This window comes from Talpa occidentalis, unplaced genomic scaffold (assembly GCF_014898055.3).
Source record: "Talpa occidentalis isolate TD23 unplaced genomic scaffold, MPIMG_talOcc4v2.1 talOcc4.7, whole genome shotgun sequence".
In the NCBI taxonomy this organism is placed as follows: Eukaryota; Metazoa; Chordata; class Mammalia; order Eulipotyphla; family Talpidae; genus Talpa; species Talpa occidentalis.
In genome coordinates this window covers 2867164-2890293 of record NW_023605083.1, presented here as the reverse complement: position 1 = coordinate 2890293, position 23130 = coordinate 2867164, and the positions used below count along the sequence as shown (strand labels likewise).

The 23130-nt window shown below is 57.7% G+C and overlaps 1 protein-coding gene across 1 annotated transcript in view; it reads right to left on the bottom strand.

Moving 5' to 3' along the window:
* The window catches only part of MED27 (mediator complex subunit 27), a 159482-nt gene that overhangs the window by 6063 nt on the left and 130289 nt on the right, over positions 1-23130 (bottom strand). Inside the window, exons 5-6 of the mRNA XM_037492959.2 lie at positions 18809-18916; positions 11653-11694 (exon numbers count right to left, since the gene is read on the bottom strand). Coding sequence (XP_037348856.1) covers positions 11653-11694; positions 18809-18916 — 150 coding nt within the window. The remainder of the gene's footprint in view (positions 1-11652; positions 11695-18808; positions 18917-23130) is intronic.

Below are 23130 nucleotides of genomic sequence, written 5' to 3'. Positions count from 1 at the left end.
AAGGGCGGGCACTGGATGGGGGGCTCAGGCCCGGGCACCTGTCCGCAGGCCCGTTTGTCCTTTGCAGGATTCTGGTCAGGTGGCACTGCCCAGAGGCCACCAGGTATGGGGCGCAGGGGCGCCTCCACGAGGGGGTCTGGAGTGATGTGGCTTCCCTTCTCTCTAACGGGCGCCTCTTCAGGCCCACAGGATTACCTGGTGCACTCACAATGACCGGTATCAAGGGGCACGTGTCACGTGGCGCCTGTGCCCCTCTCATTTAACCCGCAGTGACTGGGCAGGGCTGTCCTTATTTCCACAGACAAGGACACGCAGACTCACGGAGAGGGGCGGATGCCCAGCGTCACCAGCTGCTGTGGGGGAAGGGGGCTTGAGCCCAGAGACTGCAAGGCGGAGTCTGTGCCCACCTGCCTCCCAAAAGACACCCAGGCAAGCTTTCCGGGTTTGCCCGGGCATCATGCCCCTCGGTGGGGACAGGTCTCTGGAAGCCCCCACTGAGGCTGGGAGGCGTGTTAAGGGCGCGCTCTCCCCTGCCCGCTGGGGGCGCCCACACAGCTCTGTCCTGGCACCTGGCTCCCAGGCCTGGCACCTCGGTGGCCCCCTACCAGGCCGGCAGTCGGCCCCTCAGCCTTTCCTCTAAAGGCACAGGATAGACTATTTCCTTTAACTGTCAAGTGGTGGCAGTTTTTTTTGGCGATCATTTAATTTCTTCAATTTCCCATCACCCATTACAGGGATGTTTTAACAGGAGGGAACAAAGCCGGCTGATGTGCTGTCTCCCCTCCCTCCCTCTCACGCGGCCCTGTGGGTCGGTGGGTGGGTCGTGGGGCTGATTTCCAAAGCACCAGGCAGGCGGTGGCTGGAGGAGGCGACAAGCACCTAACAGCTTCCTTGCTGGTCAAAGCAGTCCACCTTCAGTCTTTTCTGTTTTACACTCTTCAACAACAAAGTTGTTTTTTGCTCAGCATCCAAGACTAGGAAAAAAACAGGCCTGGGGCAACAACAAAAACCCCTATTAACTAATTTAAATCGGACGCTGCCAGCCCAGCTGAGCTTCGGGTCCCATTATAATGGAAAGCTAATGAGATTCCACTGGGAGATAAAAGCCACCTCCCTGGCGGGGAGGCCCCGGAAGGGCACTAATGCTTGGAAGGGAGGGGCCGGCACCCCGCCCCGTGAGTGCGGGTTTGAAAAGAGCTCCTGAGAAGATCAAAGCGGACCGCGGACCCAAGGAAAGGCAGGGAGAGAAGGACATGAAAGTAACAATGAACCTGGAGCCGAGCCCGGCTGGGCTGAGAGGAGCGGAGGGGGACACGCTGGGGGTGACCCGCAAAGGCAGGAAGGCGTGGGCTGGGAAGGACGGGGTCACCCAACACCAGGAGCCTCGCCAGGGGTGTCCTGTTTCCAGGCACAGAAGAGCTGCAAACGCTGGAGCTGAGTTTGGGGCTTCCTCACCTGCCCCGTCTCCAGGCTGGACTGCAGGCAGTTTACTGAGTGCAGTGACCGTCCCTGGTCCAGCGACAGATGCACTTGGCTTTATTAGCCTCCCACTCAGCTCTCCCGCCGTCAGCAGGGGCTGATCGCAACTCCCTCTCCCCCGGCCCCAGGGGGCGGAGGTCTTCTCGCTCCCCACTTGACAGGGAATTATGCTCAGAGAGGGAGCAGGAAATCTTTCAAGAGACCTTGAAACAGCTGCCAGTCAGCACGCTGGAGCAGGAGATGCCAGTCAAAACAAGTCTCCCCAACTCCGCCACCATATTGCGCGCCAGGCTCGATTCGGTCCCTGCCGGAACCCGGCGCCGGAGGGGACTGTGGCGATCACAAGTTATTTTAGCTAAACCCAAAGCAGAACTGCCGGCAGGAATAGCAGCAGCCGGTCAGCAGCCCTGAGCGCCAGCCCGGCACCGAGGCCGGCTGCACCGCAGCTGGTGGGAGCCGGCTTTGGAGCGAGACCACGCGGCCGGTCCTGTCTGCCACCCGCGGCGGCCCGTGACTCTACTGTGTCAGCGCAAGGAAAGCACGTGCGCAGCGCCTGACAAATAGCCAGCACCCTCCAAACGTGAGCCATCCAACTTCACCCCCTCCCAGTCCCTAGCACGACCCGGGGGTGGCGCCAGGACCCAGGACCGATGCCCACGTCCCAGGGAGAAGCAATGCCTGGGCCCACGCCCGGCAGCTGTGCCCCAGAGGCGGTGGGACCTGGGCCTGGTGGGCCTCCCCTCTAGGACCTGGAGGGACAAGGCCTGCAGGGAGGTGTGGAGAGGGGCCACCATCCCACTACCCTTAGGGTGGGGTCAGGACCCAGTCCCGAGGCTCCTGGCTCACACCCAGTTCTCTGCCTCTCTCCCTGAAGCTTGTCTGCTTCGCTCCCCGCGGCACCCCTGCACCCCACAGCCCCCCAGGGCCTGCTGGCATGGGTGGGCCGGTCAGAAGAGCTCCGGGTTGAGAGTCTCCTGCCGTGAGGACCGAGGGCCCCGGAGCGGCCCCTGCCGGCGGGTGTGCACAGAGGTCGCTCTCGGGCGTGGACGGGCAGCGCGCGCAGGCTGGCTGCAGCCCCGCGTGGGCATGGGGGCCGGGCTCCCCCTTGGGCCCGCGTCCGGCGGTGCAGGGAGACAGAACGGGCGTGGGGCCAGCAAGGCTATGTTCGGCTTCCGGTCAGCCCCCACCTCGGTGTGGGCTTTATGGTGACCGGGCAGAGTTCTCCTCAGTACGGGGTGAACAAAGGACTGAGTGTGGGCACACAGGGCGGGGAGACGCTAGACCAGTCGCCCCAGTCTGTTCAGCAACAGAGCAGTGGGGGGCAGGTGGGGGCGGGGTAGGGGCTGGGCGTGTGGTGCTCGTCCTGTTTCGTTGGTGACTGTCTTTGTTCACATTTTCCTGACCACGTCAGAGTCGGGTCACTGCACTTGCCCGAGAGGAAACCTGAACACTCGGGCCTGGCGGAAGTGTTCAGTTTTCCTCACAGGCTTCTTGGTGGCCCAGGGATGCCCGAGGGGGAGGGGTGCTGTCGGGAGCCATCCCTGGGCTTCTAGAAGGTAGTGGAGGCTGGGGCCAGGGCCTGGGCTGTTAGAAAGCACCCCTGGGAGACTCTGATGACGGCCTCCCACCCTGGGGCAGGACTGTGGCCCGCAGGGGCAGTGTAGGCAGAGAGGAGCCTGGGGCTCCAGCAATTCTACGGAGCTTCCCGATGCGCTGGACTAACGGCCCTGAGCTGCATCGGCTGCCAGCCCACAGCCAGGCGCCCACGGCCCCCCGGCCCCCACCGGGAGAGCGTGGGCTCTGATTATTAAAAGTAAGTCCCACGGGATTAATAAACAGGAAAGTTAAGTACACGCGTGTTTAGAAGTTGCTTATTTAAAAGAGAAGCCTGGAAGGCCCGTCCTGGGCTTCCTCAGCAATACCCCCTCCCACCCGGTGAGGAGGCTCCAGCCCAGCAAGCAGTCGCCTGGACAGAAAGGGCAGCGAACGAGGTGGGAAAGAAGGGGGGATGGGGCTGTAGGGAGATGGGGTTCAGTCCCAGATCAGTCACCACTCACCTGGGTGGCAGCGCTCCCGCTGGCCTTCTGGAGAGGGGTGTGGGGCCCCCCCAGGTACCTTAAAGGCCCAGGTGCTCAGTGGCGGCCACTGCTGTGGGGCCTGACCACCCACCCCCAGGAAACCTTTGCCAGTTCCACCCTTGGGCCTATCAGCGGCAACGTCTTTTCTTTCTTCTTTTAAAATGGACAAGAGGGGCCTCCCCTGGTGGCGCAGCAGTTGAGCGCTGGGTTGCGAGGCTGTCCGCAGCCCCTGCAGGGCCGGTTCGATCCCTGGCCACCGGCGAGGGTCCCACAAAAAAAAAAAAAAAAAAAAAAAAAGGACAAGCGGCCCTGGCAGGCAGGTCACCAGGGCCTGCCCCACCCTGGGAATCGGGAGTGACCTCACACTCCTATCGTCCTCAGATTCTGGGCTGGTTACAGCGAGTTTAGAGAATTGGGGTCGGAGGCAGAGGGACCATCAGCCAGGCCCTGACCTCGGTGTTGGAAACCTTCTGTTTCAGGGAGACCCTGGAACATTCTAATTGGCAGCAAAGCCAATCACGGGCTGCTTGTCGCACCCACAAGCTTCCTGCAACACAAAGAAACAACCGATTTTTGTTTGTGGGATTTACCTTCATGAGAGGCAGAAGGAAAGCCCAAGAGTTGCTGAGTTGCGGCAAGGACAGACCACCCTGGAGGAGCGATTTCTTTGAGGGTCTGAGGGTGGCGGCTGTGAACCTGGCGTGTCAAATGTGTAAAGAGGCAGGATTCCTGCGTGCAAGGTGCGCTGAAGAGGACCGGTTTCTTGGAGAATGCTGAAAAGAGTCCCAGAAGAGCTTGTCCCATGAAAAGAGGAACCAGGACTGGTTCAAGCTGGGGTGAAGTCAGGCCTGAAGCTGGGGGTGGGGCAGAGCCGCTTCCCAGACCTGAGAGTAGGGCAGAGCGGAGCAGGGCTGAGATTTTATTATGCGACTCCGTCTCTAATCTGTGCCATGGATTTGTACACCACGGTTCAGGAGGCCTGCGAGTCCAGGGGGACCGGGGATTACTTAGACAGGATCAATACTTCCTTCTCTGCTTGATGAGGGAGCCATTTGCATGGGCTCTGAAGGGCTTCGAACTGTCCACTGGAGCCCGCACTGCTGCTCTGGGAGGAGACCAGAGCAGGGCTGTCTGGGCGGGGCTGGGGGGAGACAGACACGCTGCCCCCGCTCATGCCCACGACGCGTTGCTGTGCCTTGGAAGCATGGGGCCTGGTCTAGACAGCTAGGAAGACAAGCTGGCCCACACCAAGGTCTTCACAAAGGAGTCTTTGTTGGGTCAGGTTGGAATCCTGGGGTTAGGGCGGCAGCAGGAAAGGGGGGCTTCAGGGGCAAGCTGAGGTCATGGGGCATGGCCAGGAGGGGGGCCTGGGTGTGAAGGATCTCTCCAGGGTCCTGGCCAGCCTTCAGCTTCCGCCAAAGGCCTTGAGCCAACCCGAGAGATGCTGCTCACATAGGTCCCTGACGTTTCTCAGGATTACGGAATTAAGGTTCTTCATTTAGACGAAAGAAAAAAAACTTCCAGCTTTCCAGATGGTAAAACGCCAGATTCTGCTGCTGGCTGCCAGGCAAATCCAAGCCCAAAGGTACCTGAATAGTTCTGTACCCACTTGGTGTGAGATTATTTTCTGCAGGAACAGCCTAGCAGTTAGAGAAACACATCCAAAGACATCTGGGCTCCCAAGCAAATACAGACAGCACCACCTACTTCCCCAGCAAAACCGAGGCAACTGCAGGAGGCAGAGCGGGGACAGCAGAGCAGGGAGTGACCCTGGCCGGGGTGCGCTGCCACTGTGGAGCCGGGCGGCTCCTGCCCAGCCCCTCTGGGGCGGGGGGAACGGGGGCTCACAGGGGCCTGCCGGGGTCACCAGAGGCTCCGCTGGCCCTCTCAGACCCCAGGGACTGCTCTGGGTCCTGTAGCCATGGTCCTGGGCCAGCAAGTCAAGGCTGCCCAGAGGGCACTGCGGGCGCATGTGTCCTGGACACCTGCGCCCTCCAAAGCTCGCTTTCTGACCACGAGGAGACACCAGGCGTGGAACTGGGGGAAGGTGGAGGATGCTTCAGGGGTGCGTGGGTGTGTCATGGCATCTGGGCTGGTGGACTTTAGAAAAGATCACTGAGGTGGGCATCCGGGCTGGTGGACTTTACAAAAGATCACTGAGGCGGGCTCACATAAAGAGAGCGGGCGTCTGTGTCCGGGCCCCTGCCTGTGACGGTGAGAACGGGCAGTGCTATTTACTGAGCACTTCCTTGGGGCCCTGCCGTGCCCAGCAACCACCGCATTGACTGAGTCCTCACCACTCGCACCCTGTGGGTGCACGGACCTGCAGCCTGGGCGAGGCCCCGGCACCGGCCAGCTACTGGGGTCGGCAGAGCAGGATGCCGCTCCAGGCCCGACTGACCCCAGAGCCCGAGACTTCAGCACTGTGTCTGCTGCGACGGAAGAGGCGCAGAGGCTGAGATGAGACTGTGGGCGGGTGGGCAGGAGAGCGAGCTGCGGGGCAGGGGGTGTGGCGCTGCCAAGCAGCCCTGAGCAGGCCGGAGAGCCATGGGTACTAGTCACTGCACGTCAAACTGTGTCTGTGAGGCAGGTGCTCCTGCATGTCCGTCCTGCCGATGAGGACACCGAGGCCACAGGGGGTGGGCCTACCGGGGCTGCTGCCAGGGCAGCGAGCCTGGGCACGGAGCCCAGCGACCGGTTCTCTTTGGAACAGTCGCTGCGGGGATGCCTACCAGGGAGCTAGAGGGGAGCGGGCAGCAGACCGTGTGGCCCTGACAAGGTGCCCTCTGGGCGGTGGGAAGGAGGTGGGTGGTGGGTGACAGGCTTCCCAGAAGCAGGCGTTGGACTGGAGCGGAAGCACCGACACCGACGCGAGCAACCTCTGGGCAGAAAGGCTGCAGGAATGGAAAGTGGCTTCTGAATGGCGGACACAGACCAATTCCTGCAGCAGGCGGCTCCCTACCCACTGTAGCCATGAGACCGAGTCAGTCCTGAAGCAGCTCGGGCATCACCACACTCGGGGGCGAGGGAGCCTCGCAGAGGGGAGAGGACGTGTGTGCCCCAACCTCGTCTGGGACGAGGGGCTTGTGCAGATCCAACGTGCCCTCAAGAGAGAACTGGGGGTGAGCCAGGCCCTCCGCCGCTCAGCCTCCAGCCCCCTGGGCTGGCTTAGCAGCGTCCACCCCTGTTCTCCTGTTATCCAACCCGGTCAATATGGCCAGCTGTGAGCTCCAGCAAGGCTCCCGTCAGGATGACCCTGACCGGTTGCCGGCCCGGCTTCCCCGGTTTGTCGATGGCTCGATATTCGGGTCCTGCGTCCTCCCTTAGCCCGGCGGGAAACACTCTCCCCGCCCGAGCCGCCCACCAGCCCCATACGGGGGACAGTCTCTCTCTTGACAGAACACACCGAAGCAACAACCAAGTTCGTCTACACGGCCTGCCTTTTCTCTGGAGAAAGTGAACCAGCTTTAAGTCTTTTAGAAAAGGAGGCGACGCAGCAACAGCCGTGGCCAAGGCAGAAGCGCTTCCGTGACACAGAGACCGCGGAGGGCTCCCAAGGAAATGTAAATGAGCTTGGAGGAAGGCGTTTAACAGATTTCAAATAACCTAACAACTATTCACGAGCCCTCTGGGGACGCGAACTACTACAGCAGGTCCCTGTGCCAGAGTAACGTGGCCGCAAGGCCCAGTGAGAGAGCGGTTCCTGCCCTCTGGGAGGCCCTGAGTGGGGACGGGGCTCCTCCTGGCTCTGGGAATTAGCGGCCAGTGGGGCGGGCCCGTGTTGCCGGGGAGCAGTGTGTGCCGGGCGCTCAGTGTGCAGAGCCCAGGCTTACCTCTTCTGCGGAGGCTCTTCTCCAAAAGGCACCGGGGCCCCTCACTAAGCAACCCTGGGTCAAGCAACCCTGTGCCCAGAGGCCCGTCTTCGTATCGAAGCGTGAGGAAGGAGGCGCCTGGCGAACCTGGGAAGGAGGACGTCTCCCACTGCGGACCGCCCACAGCGGCCTGGCCCCCACGGGCCCTGGAGGAGGAGCGTGGCCGGGGCGCGCCTCGCTTGCTGCCCTCCCCGGCGCGAGGACGCGGCGCGTGCACCATCCCTCTGGTGCAGCCTCGGTCTCTGTCACCTGCTGGGGGCTGCACACACACTCGCCTCTTTCTCTGGCCTCCCCGCCAAGGCTGAACACAGCAAGCAGCTGCAGGTCCACCCCGGCTCTTGCGAAGTTACTGGATGAAAATGCACACTGTTTTGAAACGAGGAGGTTAGAGATCAAAACAGTGACTGCCCCTGCAGAGTTTAAATGTCAGCAAACTATGAACACGCTTGAAACCTTTCCTGGCTCTTTGTGGCTCTGCCCTTTCAGACGGTCCCCCCATCTCTAAGTTCCATTCTCTGAGTCTGCTCTGCTGGACACTGGCGACTATAAAAAGCTGCTTCGCCCCAGGACCAAGTGCAGAGCACCTCGGGGCACCACACTGAATGCCGGGACCCCGGCTCACCGCCGCGCCGCGCGCCCAGGGACGGGGTCTAATGAGGAGGAGCGGAGGGGCTTGCTGGCAGAGTCCCCGCTGCAGACAAAAGGCGGCCACGTTGCGCTTCAGGCGGTGGGATTTGCTACAGGACCTGGCGCTCATCTTTAACCCCAGGAGGCAGCACGGCCAGAGGAGGATTTGACAGCTGTGTGCTCCCATTCTCTTAGCTCCTGACGTTATTTTCCAGAAATACAAAGGACAGTATGAGCCGGGTTGGCTGTGCGAGGCTTTGTCACACCGAGGGAGAGACCTCGTGGGCAGGAAAACACACACCACACACAGTAATTGCGGCCACATCATGGACACCGGAGGAGGGATGTCCTGAGCGTCGGCATCACAGCCACGCAGGGAGGGTGCCTCGGGGTGGGCCCGCGCGGGTGGGCATGGTGGCGGCGAAGGCCTGACGCCACACGAGGACATCTGGGCTCGGTCTGCTGCCTGAGGAACCCTGTTGCGGACGACCAGGCAATGTTCTGCCCCCGGTGCTCTGACTCCCACCAGCCTCGAGCTCCGCTCACTTGGACGGGAGCGGGCAGATGTGGGGAGCGACGCTTACCATGGGGCTCTCAAGCGGCATCTTTCTGGGAAATGCTACAAGCAACGTCAATCAGGACACCCAAAATTTAAGTGGGTGGACAGGAAGAAAATAGAATTCTGAGAAATAGCCGATACTGAAAAGCAGCATTCAGAGCTGGTGCCACCTCTCCTCGTCTGCTGGCATCTTGCGTCTGAGCCACTAACCGTCATCCCGGGGATCGCACTGGGCTGCAGAGGCTGTGGTGGCCACGGTGGCCCCGGCTCGGGTGTGAGGATGTGGCCTGGCTGTGGGGCAGGAGGGCCTGACCCCTCCCCACCACACGCCTGAGAGGCACCCGAGGAAATCCGGGTGGCAGGGAGGCCGTGTAGGGTCCAGCTGCACACCCCGCATCCTCGCCACTGTCTTCCCACCACCGCGAGACCTGTACGAACCCCCGGTCCCTTTCAGTGTGATGACGATTAGTTTTATTGATAAGGGATTACACTTAATTCTCTACTACATTATTTTCCAATATATTCCTTAATGTGACAGCAAACAGACGATGTCTGAGCAGAGAAGAGCGGACGCTCTAAGCCCCCAGCTCCTTCCCCGCCCTGGAGAGGGGGCAGGACTCCGTGGCGTCAGCCCGCGGTTCTGACTCCAAGTTGTGGTTCTCTTGTCTAGCACAGGGGTCAGCGGCAGGGGGCGGGTTCACGCTGCTAAAAAGAGGAGAAGCAGGGGTGCCGAAGGACGCTGGGAGGGGCTCTGCACACAAACGCCAGGATGCCGCTCGCCAGTTGAGAGAAGTCCCCCTCCCTACCAGTGCGCCCCCTCTTCCTGCTGCAAACACGTCACAGAAACTGCAAGGGCTTGGCGCGCGCGCCTTGGTCTCTCCAGCTCGACTAACACCGATTTTCAACACCGCTTCCGTGTGTTTGTAGTTTCAAACAAATACAAAGGCGGCCTGGCTGGTTATTTTTAGGGGAGGCAGAGTAAAAATACAGCAGCATCGCTCCCTATCTATGCTGTCCTCAAATCTGCGCTTCACACATTTTACAACTTCCTAATAAACTTTCCGCTCCCGTTCAAAGATACGTCCACCACACAGAACGTCACATACACAGGCAAGAGCACGCGCCCCCCCCCAGAGGCCATGTGGATGGAAACGGGGAGCACGGCAAGGGCAGGCGACGGCGGCTGGGCCGGGCCGGGCCCACGGCACTGTGGAGCCAGGAGGTACTCACCGTAGCCCGCGGGGCGGCGATAAACCGGGCAAGAGAGCAAACTGCTTTAACAAGGGTCCTGTCTGCTGAAGACTAGGAAGAGACAGGCACGAACAGCCCCCCCAGCTGCTGGGGAAGGCCAGGGCGGCCGGCCCGGGGAGAGGGGTGCAGAGGCGGCGGGGGCGCGTGCTCAGTGTGCCCGCTCGGATCAGAAGGCGGAGGCCACAGGCCCCGCGTGATGGCCGCGTCCACCAGGCCTAGGGAGGGGGCGACGGCTCTGCTCTGCTTCTGGGTAGCTCAGCTGGGGAAAGGGGCGTCCAGAGAGCCAGGACTGGGATGTTCCTCTTTAAATAAACTTCCGGTGTGGGCTAATCTCAGATTTACAGGTGAGTGGGAAAGGTGGGTCCTGCAGCCCCCGCATACCCTCCCGGTCTCCCCCGCTGCGAAAGTCCCGCATCACAGTGCCTGGGTTCCGGCGCCGAAGCCAGTGCCGGTTACTTGTCAGTAACTGAACTCCAGGCTTTATTTGGGGTTAGCCAGTTTCCCCATTCACACGGGCTCCGGGACCCACCCCAGGCCAGCCCCGTCTCGGCCACGTCCCCCGACTCCCGGCTTCCGCCCTCTTCACGCAAAGCACCCAGGGCACAAGGTGAAGGATGCACTCGGCAGCATGGGGCCTGCTGTGCTCTGCTGGGCGATGGGTTCTTTGGGACTAGACGGCCACGGGGCGCCGGCCATGGACACGGTTCACCGAGGTCATGAGCCTTGACCTCAATTAAGAAGCACCAAAGTGGGAAGAACTTGGGTCCAGCTTTCAACATCACGCCCTTCCTCCCACTGAGACCTTCAGTGGCTTCTCACTGAACTGAGACTACATCCAAGTCCTGCAGCAGGGCCTAGAGGCCGCCACCTCCCCGGGCTCTGCCCACCTCCTCGTCCACACCCACCACCTGCCAGCAGGCACAGGCATCAGGTTCCGGGGCTGTTGCTCCCCCTCCCTGGACTTCTCTGGTGGCTGATCCCTTTACTTGCTTTCTGTCTGTTCAGTTTTGCCCTGAAGAGGCCTCCACTGACCACCTGACAAGAGGCCCCTCCTGCTCCACCACGGCCCCAGTATCTGAAAGTGATGTCACTGGAGGGCAAAGCACCAGGCACCTCAGCCCCCACCAGGCACCTGCACAGATGCCAAGGGTTTGTTTTTGTTTTTTTCAGCTAGAAAAGACAAATTTATTTAAAAAGTAATAAGAAAGAGAAAATACATTTACAGTATTTTTTTTGGGGGGGTAAGGAAATGGAGAACTTTTTTATTTTTTCTATTTGTATAGGAACAGACTTTTTTAAATATATTTTTTACATCATTTTTCATTTTTGCACAATATATGCATTTTCATCTTGGTTATAGTCCCCATACAATTCCCACCCTGGGAGTAGGCCAAGGGTTTTGAGAAACAGAAACTGAGCCGAAGAACTGTGGGTCAGGTGGGAACAACTCAAGAGCCTGTGAATTTTTTTTTAAGGTCTATTTTATGTCTGGCAAAAATCACAATTTGTGGGGATATGGTTCTGTGAGTTTTGACACATTTGATAAATTTCCATCACTCACACCACTCCTGTGTCCCTGGGGGGAAAGTCCCCTGCCCTCACCCCTGGCAGTCGGGGATCTGATTTTGTCCTGAAGGTTGTGTCTTTCCCAGAATGTCATATATGTGGAATCACACAATAAGCAGCCTTTTGGATAAGCCTCTGATTTAAGACCAGTGTTTATACCTCAAAGCATTTATATTTCCCTTAATGCATCTCAAGTAAGAAACAAAAAAGTACAGCTTACCTTCTGGAACACCTGATAGTTGGATTTTGACCATATATCCAGCTGGGGGAAAAAAGAGACAAAAGCATCATCAGTATCATTTTAGAATTTTGGGCTTCAAGAAATGAAACTGCAATGGCTGCTAGGGAAAAAAACCACGATTATAGAATAACACAATCTTGGCTAAAAAGGATCTTAAAGGTCCTGTTTGATTTGGTCTTTGTCAACCTGTTGATTTAGAGGAAGTCACTGAAGGGAGGTGAGGATGACGGAGGCCCTTCTGTGTCGATGCCTGGCTTGCCTTTCTGACCCTACCCCTCCCAGTTCTGGGGCCTCCTCAATCCTCAAGGTGTCAGAGTCAACCCTGCCTCAGGACCTTTGGACTTACTGTGCCTTTTGCTTGACTGCTTTTCCCACAAACTCTCACAAGGCCCCTCCTTCCCTTACCTGAAACATCACCCTATCAGAGTTGCATTTCCCAGTTACCCTGTCTAAAATATTACTTTAACTGCTGTTTTGACTCTCTTTATCCTTTCAAAAATTAAAATTTTTACAGTGCTTTCATCTGCCAGGGACTTTTTTTGTTTACACTCTCTTGGTACGGACCTGGATGTTGTAGGCATCACAGGTCTCTGCAGCTCCCAGTGGCTGTGTGCCTGCTGCCCCAGGCCCTACACAGCATGGCATGCTACTGAACACCCCCCCATGCTATTGAACCCCACGGCAAGCCAGTGCAGCTGGGCCCCTTAAAGCCCAGCTTTCCAGATGACAAGACAGCCATTCAGAGCTGCCCCATAGCCCAGGGTCACCTGGAGAGGCTTCTGTGGGTGGGCCTACCTGGAGGTGCTCAAACCAGAAGCCATGGCCATGGGAAAGTTTTTTTTTTTTTTTAAGATTTATTTATTTATGCATACAAGAGCTGGGTATAGGCCAGAGATGCGGGGGGTGAGAGGATTCACCAGAGACAGAGTGGGGAGCAGAACAGGCAGACTGAAATCCACTCTGAGGGGAGCAGTGGGTGAGTCATGAGAGGTCTGCTGCGCCATGTGGGTAGCTCCCTGCCTGGGGATCAAACTCATGCTGCAGTGGCTGCAGATAGCTTCATCGTGCTGAGACTTTAATCCCTTGTGCCACCAGGGAGGCCTGGGAAGATCATTTTTTTTAAACATAGAGATTCCTGGGTCCCTGCCCTGGAGTGTGTGGATGAGTAGGCTGGAAGTGGACCCTGGCATCTGCTCGCTTATCTGAGCACTGGCTGCCTGTGGTGCCCAGCCATGTCAGGAGCCTTGATCCAGAGAGCCCCAACTCTGCACATGAGGGAGCTGGAAGTCTGATGGGAGTTGTGGGCAGGCAGGCCCGGAGCCTGTCCAGTCTTCCTATGGCCACACTTGGTCCTGGCACAGGGCGCTCCAAGTGCTGGTGCTAACCAAACCCTTTGGGTCTCACAGCTTTGTGCACTAAGTCAAATCAATGCCCTGTCACTGTTTCCGGAGCCTGGGACAATCTAAGCATTGTAAAAAGAGCATGGCCCCAGTACACGCTGGGAGAGAGTGCAAGGAGGTGCAGTGTGTCCCCAGAGCACGCCCGACACCTTCAATATAGGAGGGCGAGTGAAACGCCTGGTCAGTGGACCCCTCGGGTCCTGCCCGTGGGCTTGGCTGGTGGTCAAGGTGCAAAGTGAGACTCGGGGATGAGCCTGCTGTGTTATTGATTGTGGAGCACCTGGGAGGGAGGGCAGCCAGGAGGGAGGACTCTGTGAGGCAAAGACGGGAAGGGAGGGTGGCGCTGACCCGGGGCACACTGAGCTGTTTCGGTTCTGATGGAAACACCAACATTTGCTTTCTGAAAACCGTCCTCAGAAAAGGAGAGCCGGGCTGCAGCCAGGCAGACAGCGAGGTCTTCACTTCTTCCTGCTCACCATCAGCGTCACGTACATTTTGCTGTGCTTGACAACTTTAGGACAGTCGAGGAGGTTAAGAGGATTGTGAGGCCACCTGGCCTGTGTGGGGGCTCCTGCTGGAGACCAAGGCTTAGCTAATCCAAGTCCAGCAAGATAAAGGCTGGACTTGGCTGGACGCATGTTCAGATGGGTCCCTCCTCCCACCCCAACCTCGAGCTGGGCCCTACTGGACTTGTCCCAAAACCCCCTCACCTGCCCCTCTCCTGTCACTCTGGCTACATTGGCTCTAGAAACGTAGTGCCTGCCCCCATGCAAACCAATGGATGGGGTAGAAATTTAAAAATCTTCAGGTGCCAGAATTTTAACTTGACAGGTTAGCATTTTGATCCCCCAGGTAACTATGAAGGAAATCTCAAAAGAAACCAGAAATGAATTCCCTACGATATCAGCTCTGCTGAAGAAGAGCATGTCAGCAGTGGGGCGTATCTGGGCGAAGTCAGGCCCATGCTGCTTTCTTAGCACAGCAGGTTAAGCCCGGTGCAGCGTTTAAAGATTATTCTAAGATTGCAGAATGAATAATGACCTTTTGGATCTTTTCGTTCTACCAAATCAGTGCCAAGATGACAGGGAGATGCCAATGAGTCTAGATCTAAATTTTAGGAAGCGTCCCATCACCGCCTGAACTTGGAACTAATACTGTTCTCCTTGCATCTGAAGCCACAGTTGCTTATCCTGCTTTCTGTTCACTTCGCACAGGCAGACTAAGACATAAACACAGGGCCATGGCAGAGAGAAGGAGTCGGCATGCAGACTGCAAGTTACAGCTTTTAGTCAAAAGAGAAATAATAATAAAAAACCACCCTCCAGTATCTGCAAAATGTCTTCCTAGAAAACTCATCTAGAGAGAAATATGCACGGTCTTAATTAAGAGGTGGACTCTCCAGTCTAGCTGTGGCTCTCAAAATACGCCATGCTTATTCAGAGCAAGCGTGAAAGGCAGCTCCAATATATTATTCAGGCCCCTAGGGACAGAGCCGACCATCTGGGATGAGGACGTGAGACAATGCACCCTCCCTTCCAGGTGCAAGCAGGTGAGTAAGGGACCCCGTAACAATGGGCTCCCCTTTTGTCGTGAAGGCACAGCCGGCGTTTATACTTGATTTTCTGCTAGATTTATGCCAAAGAAAGCCATTTAAGCGAAAGTTCTGGAGTCAGTGTCCTGCCTCTCCTCAGGGCCGGGAAGATTTCAGAAATTCATTTCAGGGAGCCGGGTCTGTTCCAAGTGAATATTTATTAGCTTCAGCTTATTTGCCGCAAAGGCAGGCATGGCTACCGGTGTTCACCGGCTGCAGCAGTCAAAAAGGAGCCTTCTGGAAGCTGCAAACTTTCACCGCAATAAGCGAGACGCTATTCTGAACTACAATGTCAGGGAAAAGCAAGTAAAGGCCGTCCAGTGTTCTGGGCCAGCCTTAGAAACGTGTTAAGATGGGAAAGGCAGCCTTCCAGGGCCGGGGGTGGACTGCGGCCTCAGGTGCTCGGGACTCTGGGCTGGGAAGGGGGACTTTCGGGGTGGGGGTGCAGTCTTTCCTCAGGTGACAGCAAACCAAGCCCACAGATGACCAACCACATCATTGTGGACACATCCCTTGAGTCAGACGTCAAGACCGCCCTCACGAAGGACAGGCAGGGCTGGTGAAAGAGTGCGAATCCCACAGAATCACGAAGTTGTTCTAAAACCCACCAGCCACTGCAGAGGGTGACACGATTGTTTCCAATTCACAGATGAGGACGCTGAGGCACAGAGAAGCGAAGGGACTGGCCCAGGCGCACACATTTAGCCCGCAGTAGAGTCTCCAGGGGCCCAGCTCCCCACGGGCTGAGGGCCGCCTTCCCCCAGGTGCTGGCTTGGAGCACCGCCCTGTCCCAGCTGTCACAGCTCTTCCAGGGTGCTCCTGCCAAGATCAACACGACAATCTGCTTCCAGTGGATGTGACAATCACCACCGCTAATCCTCCTCTAGCTGCAAGTGGAAGCTGGGATTGCGCATCTGTCAGGAAGTGACGGGGCCTTCACTGCCAAGGGCAGCACAGACAACCAGCTAGGACTTATGGGAAACTGACACCTCCAACAACTCTATTTGTTAGCAGCTCTGTCTCGCAAGGTCAACAGGTGACCGGGCAGGCTGGGTGGAAAGCGGCAACCCAGCCGTGTGAGGGGTTTCTCCAGGTTACCCCGAGTTTCCCAGAACGCACACTCCTACTTGCTTCTCTTCTGCAGTCTGCCTGCTCTCCCCTGAGGCCACGCCAGGAACAGGTTGACCATAGAACACAGCCTACAGGTCTGTTATTCTTCAACTTTTCACTTTCAATCAGGACACACATTTGTTACTAAAAAACTGCTGAAAGCACAATTTCAGGGCATCCTCTGCATCTGAATTAATCCTGTTCCCCTTCCCCACTTTCAATGGCCCCCCCCCACCCCAGTAACAAGAGGCCATTTTTCTGAAGGTCGTCTGAGCGATTTCAAAGGCTATAACAAATCAGAATGTTCCCTGCATCTAATATCAAACGGGGCTGATGCCAACACTTATTAGAGAAATCAGATTCAAGCTCCCCAGCCCCCTCGACCCAAACACACACACACAGCCAACTTTGAAGTGGGAAGATGCGGGATCAGAAATGACCCTGGAGACAGCTCCGCGGGCTTTGAAGGCTCCCTTTGATAGTCCGTCTCGCTCCCTCTTACGCTGGGAAGCTAAAAGCTGCCTTCTTTTATCGATACAGGGTAATTAATGAAGCTATAGCATTAACATAACCTAAATCCCCTAGTAAGATAAATTCAGCCGAGACACGCGGGCTCCTCCGTGAGGTGTGACTGGCACGGACGGGGACAATGGCCGGGGTTCAGCGGACCCGCCCTGAGCTGCTGAGTCATGGCTCGCGCCCGCCCTGGCTACAGCAAAGGGGCGGTGAGTCTGCAGCGCCATGGGATTTTCCGTGAGGATGCAGGGTGCTGGTGTGTGGGACCAAACACACGGCCGGCAGGGGAAGGGTTTGCAAAGGGACCACTTTCCAGGATTCTGGAGATGGGGTGGTGTGGGGCGCTCCCGCAGCAGGGGGTGACAGGCTGGGGGCTCCGGGTTTGGAGGACACAGACTGCAGAGGCAGAAGCTGAGCACCTCCCCCCACCACCACTGAGAGCCACACCCCAGCCTTGTGCTCGCTGGGAGGCTGGGAGCCGCGGGGTGGCCGGGCAGCCTGCTCCCGTGCAAGGCAGCAGCGTGGGTCCCGGCAGACGCTGCCCCCACCTCCAGGGCGCCTTCCTGAGGTTACAGGACTTGGGAGGTACTAGACTTGCAGCACACTAACTGTACCGATGTTTGAACGCATATAGCACACAAGTGTACGTGAGGCCACACGGACAGCGTCGGCCTTCAAAATAGAGCACTACAACGTCTGCGTGGTTTATTTTTATCATCGGAAGGAAAGCAGGGCTGGTCAGGTTCGCAGGACGGGATCTGGGCAGCACGTCACGGAGAGCTTCTCTGGCAAATGAGCTTCATGTCCTTTTTGAGTAACAGAGGATCCAGTCCTCTCGGCCTCGCTCTTCCCCGTTTTAGGGTGCCGGTCACCCCCTGGACCAACGCAAGCCATGGGAAGCAGCAGCTGGGAGCCACCTGTGTCCCTCTGGAGACGTGAGGTGCAGGGCCCGTTTCCCTGAGCACACGCCTGTGGGCAGGGGCCACACTGACCTGCACCAGGGAAATGGGGGTGCGCGGGGCCTCCGTCCTGCACACACTGTGGCTTCACGCTGCTGCCTCTGAGGCTCCCCCTCTCACTGGACCCTCCCCTTCTCCACCCGGATAAGCTTGCCCACGTCCCTGGGGTCTTATCTAGGGTCCTCACCCATGCCGCGGCCTTCTGCAACATGTGGTGTCCAAGCCCAGGGAGCCCAGCGGGGGCAGTATGCATCGAGGTAGCAAGTGACAGTGGGCACCCACCTCACTTGCCCTTGGGGGCCCTGCTCCCTTCTGTGGGAAACGGGCTGCTGGGGGCACCAAGGGTTCAGCCACCACATTGCTTAGTACCTGGCTCACAGCAGGGGCATGTCGTGTTTCACTCACTGCGTGAGCCACGCGCACAGCTGACCCAACGTGGAGTCCAGCGCCAGCGAAGGGCTGCCCCCATGTGGCGGCACTTCACACCTAGGATGCCGTACGCTGCGGACCCAGGCCACCCAGGCCCACACAGCCAGGCTCAAAAGACGGGCCCCTGGGTCGCGCTGCTAAGGCAGGCACCCGGCCAGGGGCACAGGAGGACGAGTGTGAGACGTGGGCCTTGCCTGGGAGCCACAGCTGCACAGCAGGCCGGGAAGGCAGAGCGGACAGGGCCAGCAGGCCGGGGGCACCAGGCATTCCTATGTCCCATAAGGCACTTGGATTTTGTCCTGTCAGTCAGAGTTGTCAGAGGGGCTGCAAAATGCCAGCCCCAATGTGCTCAAAGCACAAAGGAAGAAAACAAGAGTTTGGTGGTCAAATAAGTTAGGAAAACTCCGCATGCTCTAAGCAGGGACACGCAGTGGCGCGCGAGCCAACTAGCCTCTGAGAACTCCAACAGTGAAGAAACGGGCCGACTCCCTCTGACCCAGCAGCAGACCGCTCCTTCCTCCCTGGATTTGAAGGCCAAGGAAGGCTCAGCTCTGACAGCCCCCGGAGGTGCTCTGCCGAGCTGCACAGGGCAGCCAGGAGGAGTGAGGGGCTCACGGAGTGGATGGCCTGTGGGAAGGCACTTTCTCTCCACAGCATCATCCAGCAGGCCAGGCCTCCGCGGCGTCCCAAGGGCCACTTGCTAGTCTCGAGGAAAAGGGGAGACGCCAGGGTGTGTGTGGGAAGAACTGGAAGCTTCCTCATAGCTCTAGGAAAAGCAAAATGCTGAACTCTGGGCTATGGATATGCCGCATGACTAGGCAAAAAAAAAAAAAAATCTATTTCCTCAGAAGACACATTTAATGAGGCAACTAGGGTCCAAGGTGATAAATTAGAAATTCAACTAAGGGCATCGGGCTTAAAGGGAAAAGCAGAAGCTTGATGAAAAATGCACGGGGGGGGGGGGAGAGAGGGTTTGTGAAGCGCTCATCTTCCTCCTGATAAATCCATGCGGGCTGATGGTCCGGCTATGATTGCTCGTGTTCAATGTCATCCATCTGGGACTCCTCAACATTTGTTCTGGGACCCGGGAAAGACAGGAAGAAACAACACAGAAGCCGCCAGACGCTTACCTTGCCATCCTCCGTGTAGACGTTTTCATTGTAGCCCTTCACGATGGTTCGATCGATGAACAGGCTGCGCATGACGACGATTACTTTCAGCACCTTCCCCAAGGTCACCTGTCAAAACACACGCACGCAGCATGAAGCTTGCCCTCCAACAGGCGGGCCGCACGCGGCAGGCAGGTCCACGCAAGGAGGCCGCTGAGGGGTCAGGTGGGCGCCGCAAGTACCCAAGGCAGTGCCTTCCAGCGGCCAGCGTTCCTCATGGCCACACAGATGCTGCGGGTCCCACGCATCAGCCACATTGATAAAGGCTCAGGAATTGCTCTATGCGCTTACTCGCGGCTGCCGGGAGTAAGATGTCCTTTTCTGCCTGCCGGGGTCTTCAGAGCTTAGCTCAGATGCCCCTGGCCAGGGCTGAGGGCGCACAGCTGGGGTGCCTCCTGCTCCCTTGGGGACCGGAGTACAGCACCCAATGTCCCTGGGGGAACCGGCTGCTTCTGAGAGCTGGTGAAAACGCGGGAGAAGCAAGACCAAGTCAATCCTGAAGTTTCCCGCCAGAAAGAAGACATGACCCTGGAAATACACCGAAGCGCGTCCACTCTCTAGACCCAGAGCAGAGCCATGGGCTAAGAATCCCCAACGCAGCGCAGCGTCAGGAAGCTGGACTGTGGCGCTCATGGACCCACCGAGCACAGAGGACAGGCACAGCACCTCCCTTTCTTACAGGGGCTCCTACCCTCTTGCCATCCTCTGTTGACCTCCTCATCTGGACAAGAAGGGTCTCACCAAGTAGACTGGGCACAGCACCCCTCCAGGCCCTGGGTGTACCCAGGGGCATGGACGGCACAGACGTGGCTGAAGGGAGCCCCGCCTTCTGCCTCAGACAGCGCCCCCACCCTGCAGTCTGTTTCTGGGGGTGTGCCCCCAAGCATCCTTCTCTAGGCTCTCCAATCCTTGTATTTTTTCAACAACTGGCCCCCCGACAGCAACCATGCTCCTTCTCTGCCCGGTCCTTCAGTGCCAGCTAGGACTGCGCTGAGTTGCCACTGCAGCCATCTACCATGGTGAAGAATCGAAAAGGGTAAGAAAAAGATGTACTTTTTAAGAGAGTGATAATAAAACACCTGCACAGCATTTTGGCTGTTAACACACCAGGCAATGCGGGTCACTCCCTGGCTGCTGGAGGTCACTGTTTAAGGACGCCCAAACAGCGGGGGGCGGCAGGGGCCTCTCTAGCATACACGAAGGCAGCAAAGGCGGGGGAGGCCAGCACTGGGTTAGAGCCCTAGGCCCTAAGCTTGCTGAGCAAGCACGAGCACAGAGGGGGGTTAGCACCCCTCCTCCAACAGGCCTTCAACACTACAGTTTAACTCTGCTAGTAGGCACAGGTTAACAGAGCAACTTAAAGAGCCCACCTAGCTGACTTTAATTCACTGATAAATAGCCTTACTGATTTCTCAAGTTTCTTTCTTTTTTTATAAGATTTATTTTATTTATTTATGCATACAAGAACAGGGGTGTAGACCAGAAGTGCAGGGGGGTGAAAAGGTTCACCAGAGACAGAGTGGGAAGCAGAACAGGTGGATCTATTGAAATACACTGCTGAGGGGTGAGGGGAGCAGCGGGGAGACAGGAGAGGTCTGCTGTGTGGGTCAGCTCCCTGGCTGGGGATCGAACTCAGGCCACCAGCCAATAGTTTGATAGCTCTGAGACTTAACCCCTGGCGCCACCAGGGAGGCCCCTGATTTCTCAAGTTTCTTAAGATGGAATGTAGAAAAAAATACATTCAAGATACTAGACATTTTAGATCTAAGTTTGTCATTTTTAGAACTGAATTTTGGTATTTTAAAGTTGTAATAAAGTTGTAATGCTGAAACCTTAATGAATAAAAGCTTATTACGAGAAAAATCTAAAATGAGAGAGAAAAGGAATAAAGTTACTCTCAACTTCCCACGCAGAGATAATCACGTTGACATTCTGGGGCCTCCTTTCCATCCTTTTACTATTGAAGAAGAGGGTGCTGGGACTTTTAACATGCTTGGAATTGAAACTATGTACAGTGATACAGACGTATACATAATTTCCAGTCAAAATTGTTATCAATGGATGGGCAGCCATCACAGATATTCTACGGTTTTTGATACCATCTGCCAATGGCCACCCAGGGCCACACTCCTGGGCGGAGCAGGCGTGACGCCCTCCACGCCCACAGCAAGGACGCTCCAGAACGACTTGGCCCACAGAGCAGTCAGCTCCAGGGCAGGCTTGAGATGCCACGTTTGTTGTTTGCTTGCCCAGGGTTTGGATCAGGCCATTCAACGGCACGCCACTGGGTGCTCCTAAGCCCCTCTGAAAGCTGGGGTCCTCCCCCGACACCCCCCTACTTCATCTGCCAAAGAAGCTGGGACACTTCCCCCATGGAGTTTTCCAGTCAGGATTTTGCTGCTGGCGCCCCCGCGGTGTACCTCCATGCTCCCCAACTCTGCTCAGCAGCTTCCTGCAAGCCGGCAAGCCGGCAGTGAGGTGGGACGCGCCAGGCCCACTTCAAGGGTGCTCAGGCCAATGGGGGAGAGGCGGTGTTTGGGTGTGGGGGAGTGGGTGGCCCCACACTCACCAGGGTCACAGACGCCTGCTCCAGCGCCCTGCTTTGGCCTTCAGTTATTAGCTGGGGCACTTTTATAAAGAAAAACTCCCCTCAACTGCTCTCTGGCGCCAGGGTAGGGTTTATGAGACAGGGCAGGCAGGATAAATGCTCGCTCTTTCCCTTTATTACTAGTTTTTGAAACACTGCATCGCCTCAAGAGCTTTCTTCCAGCGCAGATGGGGACTCGCCACCCCCCACCATGTTGTTATAAACTCGTGGATTAAAACATATTGACAAATCTTTATCGGAGGCACTTCTTGTTCTCCCTGGAGCTCAAATGGCTGTGGTGGCCGAGGGTGCCTCTTCGAGCTGGAGTCCTGTTATCACGTGCCTCGTCCCACGCTCCGGGCTTGTCCCGGGCCCTCCTGCTGCTCCGCCGCCGCTGCTCGAGTGGCCCTGGTTCTTTCCAGACGGATATGGTATTTCAAAACCACTCTCAGGGCAGAAGGCCGACATGTTTGTTTTTCATTTTATGCCTCTTAATGAGGGGGGATGCTCTCCATTTTTCTTACCCTATGCTTGCGTATAAAGTGAGTGCTCCCACTGGCACCTACGCGGCTGGGCCGGGCTCGGATGGTCTGTGCCAAGTCTTGCTCCGGTTCCCTTCGTCTCCATGGAGTCTGTCAGGTCTACCTCTTCATGGGGTCAGGAAGGACCAGGTGCTCATCCAGGTTCCTGCACAGAGAGGTGTGGTCTTTTGGACTTGGCCTGTGGTCATGAAGGAATGGCCCCCACAATCGCGAGGCTCTGGAATCAGGTGTGTCTGGAGTCAGATGTGGGCTCCGGCACCGGAAAGCGCGGCTGGGCACCCGCTTGCCCTGAACGCGGGTCTCCTCCCTCCCAGAGAGAGAGAAGGCCACCCACTCAGGTGGCTGCCGGGAGCCAGCGAGGCAATGCCGACAAAGGGGCGTGGGGGTGGCCCAGGACCGCCCAGTTCTGGCTACTTGGCAGGCAGCTCGTGTGGACTTGCAGGGGTGAAGTGACCCGAGGCCAAGTAAACCCCAAAGCTGGAGCAGAGCGAGAGGCCTCCAGCTTGGCGAACTTGCCAGCACACCGGCGACTCTAGGGAAGCAGCGGAGGGGGCGAGCGCATGCGGGCCCTGAGGGTTGAACAACAATGCGCCTCCCGAGGAAGGGCTGCTGAGCCGGGAGCCTGCAGTCTGAGCGCCAGCGCGGTTTGGGGCGGACGTGCACTGCCACTTGGGCTGGCTGAGCCAGACCTTGCTGACGACGCCAAAGGCCACTCGGTGTGAAGGTCCAGTGCGCTGGGCTGCAGCCCCGCACCCGCCTGGGGCAGCAGCACTAAGGCCAAGCCCAGCACCTCCCGTGCCTGCCGCCTCAGCTGTGCAATGCGGGCCTGAGGAAGGCCCTGTGATGGCCACATGGCTGGGCCTGGCCATGCGGGGCCCGACAGCTTCAGCCTCCGTTTCCCTCGAGCCTGGCACAGTGGGAAGGGCAACCCGTGTCCTCCACTGTGAAGACGCCGCGTGACTCACACCCCTGTCCCTGGACTCGCTAGTCTCCCCACACCTGCACGGGCCCTGGCAGCAATGACCTTAGAGCTTTGGGGGGGCTGACACGGCTTCGCACAGATACAGGCCAACGGACACCACATGGCGCATGGCCGGCCTCGGTCACGGGCAGGACGCCTGCCGAAGGGGCCCGGGTCGGTTCTCTGCAACCGC